Source organism: Arachis hypogaea, chromosome 5 (assembly GCF_003086295.3).
Source record: "Arachis hypogaea cultivar Tifrunner chromosome 5, arahy.Tifrunner.gnm2.J5K5, whole genome shotgun sequence".
NCBI lineage: Eukaryota > Viridiplantae > Streptophyta > Magnoliopsida > Fabales > Fabaceae > Arachis > Arachis hypogaea.
Window position 1 is genome coordinate 65,906 of NC_092040.1, and position 5,617 is coordinate 71,522.

The window sequence follows — 5,617 nt, forward strand, 5'->3', positions numbered from 1 at the left end:
ACACGAATTTAACGTTATTTTGATCAAATTTTGGATAAGGCCTGGAAATAAAAGTAAATTAGATAAGATGTGTAGGCTATATAAGATTGGAATTGCCGTGACTAAACAAAATTCAAGTTCCCTACTATTGCATTTAGCTTGTCGAACACTGGTTATTACTTATTACACTTGTCCATTTGTCATACAAAATATGAAGAAGAAGATAATTAGCACCTTTAATTTGGATTCGTTACCATAGATTGAATGATGTTACTACCGTATGAGTGTAGAAACTTTGAAAAGTGAATTGACTACAAGTTTGTGCGGTATTTGATTTATGAACCAATCAGCGGGTGCTAAGTATATGCAAAAGATAGCTTCAAAAGATTCTATCCAATGCCATTAATTAAGCTTCCATCCTTTTCCTGAAGGGGAAAAAGTGTTATTAGATAATTTTTATAAAAATTTAACTGAAATATTCGATCACATCTATTTTTTTTATAATTGTTTATGTGATTAATATAAAAAATAATGATATGATATAACATTACATAATTAAATACGCATTTAAGATTATTTTATATAGATATTAAAATTAAATTCATTTTATACATATGTAATATAGACTATTTAACAAAAGGGTGATTCATCCGTACTATAAACACATACTTTACTACTTTAGGTAATGTCACAAATTTTTTGCTTTTAATATTGGAATAGTAATGGTATTTTTTTTAAATGTAAATTGTTGGAATATTATTCTCAAACCGTTTAATTAGAGAAGTAGAAATTAGACCGTTTTATTTGTTAGAAGTATAGAAATCGGATCGTCTAATTTGTAGAAATACAAAAATCGGACGGTCTGATTTGTATTAAAAAAATTAAAAAATTTGAAATACAAAAATCGGACCTTCCGATTTATATACTTTTCACAATTTTAAAAAATACTAAAAATTACAGTGTTAAAATATATCACTATTTTTAATTCTATATAAAAAAAATTAGCCTAATATCACTAGTAAAATTCAATTCATTCATTTTAAAGAGTAACCTCTTAACATATTCTTATCTAAATATGTAACTCTTTTTAATTGTAACTTACTTCAAGTTTCACACATATAGACAGTACAATGAAGTCCATGCAAAATATAATGGAGTAATAATACAGGGTATAAGGACGAGGGATTAGCACACTGAATTACATATTGCATTTAATCAATTTAAAGAAACCTGGATAAAATAAAGACACTCGCATGTCAATAATTTTTCGTAGAATTATTTTTTGGTATAATATTTTCGTAGCATATATTCACATATAATAAGACCCAAAGGCTAAAAGAGATTCAAACCCAGCAGCCTAACGGCGTTGAACATATCCATTTTTCTTTGTATCGAGAGTTTCACAAGCTAGCTTTATATTGGGCGGAAACCCATTGGAAAACTAAAGAAATTAGATACGAACAAGAATAATACTTAGTTATTGGATATTTTAAAGTACATCAAGTACTCTGTCCAAAACAAAACACAAAAAAAAGGTAGGTTAGGGTTTCTTTAATCAATTTTAAAAGCACTAAAATTCTGACAAAAAAAAAAGGCACTAAAATTTTAATTATTTAAAGACTATAGTTTTCTTGAAATACCATATTAATTCTTAATAAACTTGTAACTTCCATAATGTGCACTAAACCTTGCCATCTTGATTCAAAGTATATTAGAACTTTATTCTCTCATTTTAACAATCATTTCATTTTAAAAATTTATAATTCTTTATTTTTATATATATTATTAAATAATTATTTAAAAATTCAACTTGCATACAATTAAAAAAAAACTTTATAATATTTATAACAGAGAATTTTTCAACTATATTGCTACAAATAATATCGAAGCTAATTTAAACAAAAAAAAACAACAACAGCAAATCAGATCAACATCCTTTCATTTTTAAAAATTATAAAAAAAACACAAAATTTATTTAAATTTGATAATTGATATTTAGATTGCATATATATAATATATCTAATAAAAAGTTATCAAGTTGACTATCAAATGCTAAAAAATAAGTTGAAAAAAATTCAACAGATAAAACTAACATAACAATATCAATTTATCCTTATCAAATAGTAAAATAAATCTCTTAAATTTAAGCAAAGTACCTAAAAAGTAACTTAATATTTATTTTTGTAAAATAATTGTTGAAATATTAAAGTTGTCTATATATCAACTACTTGATAAAATATCTTAATTTTAAAATAATTTTAAGAAAATAATTGAGTTAACCAAAGGATTTGTGAGATTAATTTATAACAATAATTTTTTATATAGAGTCAAATTTATTAAAATAATTTTTATGAGACCAAATAAATAATATTATTATATATTACTAAATACATTTCTAAATTTTAATGAGTCACTTGACCCACTACCTTATAATACCTAAGATACGTCTCTTAACTTATGATGATAAAGCTTATTATTTAGTGTGGTAGCACAATATAATGGAGGATTGGAGGTAGGGAATGTAGAAGTTTTGTTAAAGAGAATAAGAATGATGGTGGTGGTAGTATAGTTAATTATTATCAGAACCGAATTAATAATTAATTTGATTAAAATATTAGGTTTTTAGATTATTAGTTTAACTATTAGATTATTGATTGAACTAATTTATTTGATTATAATTAAATAATTATATAATTTTTTATTTTTATTTCTTTGTTATGTATTAAATTAAATATTATTTTTGAATTTTAATAATACATTAGTTAATTTAAAAATTATAAAATTTCAAAAAATATTATGATTATAAAAGATATTTTTGTCTTTTTATTAATTTAAAAATTATGTATAATTAAAAAATATTAATTTAAAAAAGAATAAATACAAAATAAAATTAAAATTAAATAAATATAAAAAAAATATAATTAAAGGGACATGAAGTTTTACATTGCTCAGAACTAATTAGTGAAGAATATGTATAAGGCTTACGAGAGAATGGCAGCTTGTAGGAGACTAAAAGTTTAATCGCAAAAACGATCAGATTATCGGTTTATGAGTTGGTCTGATCTAGTTCTAATAGCTATTGGTGAAAAATATACAGTTTTAATAACTATGTGTGAATTAGAAAACCATTGAACTATATATTTATTTTAAAACAATATTAAATAGTATCATAAAAAAAAAAAAAATCAAATACACGAGTAGTTAAGAAATAAATTCCCCCAGAGAGAATGGAAAAGAAGTCGCATCAGTGTCGAATGATGGACAGACATCAAACCCAGAAAAAACCCAGAGTCCTCTGCCTCCACGGGTTCAGGACCAGCGGTGAAATCCTCAACAAACTTGTTTCACGATGGCCCCAATCTGTAACACAAAAGCTGGACCTCGTTTTCCTCGATGCAAAGTTCCCAGCACAAGGAAAATCAGATGTTGAAGCCATTTTTGATCCTCCTTACTTTGAATGGTTCCAAGCCAACCAGGTTCAAACTAATTATATCTTCAATTCAACGATGCATATATAATAATCTTCTCTCTAAGGCTTAAATTTGTGTCACAGGATTTCTCGGAGTACATGAACTTCGAAGAATGCTTAGCATACGTTGAAGATTTCATGGTGGAAAATGGTCCTTTTGATGGCTTACTTGGATTCTCTCAGGTAAGCGAAACCCCGAAAATATTTTTTATTCAAATACTTATTTTCGTTTGGTCTAATCATTGGATCTGGATCAGGGCGCAATTTTGGCGGCAGCATTGCCTGGAATGCAGGCTCAGGTACTATATAATTAAAGACACGCATCTTAAATTTGATTTGATTAGATTAGAGTGATGAATGATGAATGATGATGACGGTGATAATATAGGGTATAGCACTTGGGAAGGTAAAGAACAAGATCAAGTTCTTGATTTTGATATCAGGAGCCAAGTTTGGTGGAAACAAGTTTGGAGCTCCTAAACTAGCTTCTAATGCATTCTCAAAACCAATTGATATACCCTCTATCCACTTTATAGGTACTTGTCTCCTCTTTCTTCTCAACTCACTCATTTTTTCTGCTACTCTTCTCTCTTTCTCCTTTCCATCAAAAACAATATTTTTTTATCCCATTTTATTTTTGAATTTAATCTTGTTTGTTATGCTTTTTTTTAAAATGGTCTTTCCAAATTTCTGATATGAAAAAGTATAGACAAACAATGATAATTGTGTACAATGTGAATAATAAAGTAAAAAAAAAAATTAAAATTGATACATTTTGAGTTGATGTGTGGTGAAGGGGAAACGGATTTCATGAAGCAGGAGAGCACTGAATTGGGGGAGGCATTCTTGGATCCTGTTGTGATTCATCACCCAAGAGGCCACACTGTTCCCAGACTTGGTTAGTCATATACCATTACATATACCATCCTTTTCTTGAATTTCCTAATTCTAAAAATTTAAAAACCTCTAAGAGAAGTTAATGTTGTAGTTTACAAAATATACTATGTAAAGGTAGTATTGAATATATTAGTTATTAGCTAAGTCCTAAATCTTAGGTGAAGTCAATATATGTATTCAGAAATGGAGAGAAATTGGATTGACTTTTGAAATAAAAATACTAAGTGGACATTAAAATTATTGACCAAATCACTCGCTATATATTTGTGTATATATATTTTATTTAATTTATTTTTAATATATATTTTATATGGATAAATTTTGATATTTTTTTTATATACACATAATACGATTAATTATGATCGAATCATGGCCATATCTAATAAATTTTATTTGATTTTATTTTAACTTATCTTTAAATTAGAATGTTAAATTTAAAAATTGTTGATCGAAAAGTTTTATTTTATTAAAATATAAGATTAATGAATTAAGTCAATAGTAGTATGAATTTTAAATATATATATTTTTTTAATTTAAAACCTTTTAGGTAATTGAAAGATTTTCAAAATTGTCAAGAGTCAAATGCCTATACGCGTCTCCTCTACGTCCTTGCAGACACGTACAATAATTTGCCACAATCTTGTTGAATAATGTAGCTAGTAGCTTTGTTGCACTTTAGTTTTATGCATATAAAAGTAGTGAAAAGAAGCATGAGATTTTTAATTTGTTTGGTGGTTGCTTCAATTCAATTCCTTTTATTTGCAGATGATAAGAGTGTTGAAACTGTGCTCGGTTTCATTGAGAAGATTAATTAAGCAAGCAAGAGACTGTTATGATGATGATGTGAGATGCATTTTTATCATCATCATGTAAGTTGAACAATGCATCAGCCATCATGCGTCATAGCACTTTCTCTTTTCTATTTTATATGGTGTAAGATTGTTTAGAAAATGACACGAAAGAAAGAGGGGTAGGTTTATGCTATTAATGACTTAATCAAAGATGTTATCGGCTGTTGTTATGGAGAATGTGATTCATATGATTATTTAATAAGTGTTACGTTTACAATTTGTGTGTACTTAATATCCGGTCCATTAAGAATTGATGAATCAAGTTACCTAAACATTAAAATTTAAGTCACCACTCACCAATTAATTAACTATCACATAAAAATATGTAGTCAGTGTCTATAAAATTGTTTGATTATGGTGTTTTAAAAGATTTAATTATTTGTTATAATATATTTAATTATTTTGCTTGTCAAAGTTGATT

At 26.5% G+C, this 5,617-nt stretch overlaps 1 protein-coding gene across 1 annotated transcript; it reads left to right on the forward strand.

Annotated features, from left to right (window-relative positions):
- The first annotated feature begins 2,914 nt into the window (after window positions 1–2,914).
- On the forward strand, window positions 2,915–5,413 carry LOC112799926 (uncharacterized). The gene is made up of 6 exons (XM_025841918.3): window positions 2,915–3,455; window positions 3,533–3,631; window positions 3,706–3,747; window positions 3,837–3,984; window positions 4,245–4,346; window positions 5,111–5,413. The coding sequence occupies exons 1-6, from the start codon at window positions 3,207–3,209 to the stop codon at window positions 5,158–5,160; spliced, it is 690 nt and encodes a 229-aa protein (XP_025697703.1). The 5' UTR covers window positions 2,915–3,206; the 3' UTR covers window positions 5,161–5,413.
- The last annotated feature ends 204 nt before the right edge of the window (window positions 5,414–5,617 follow it).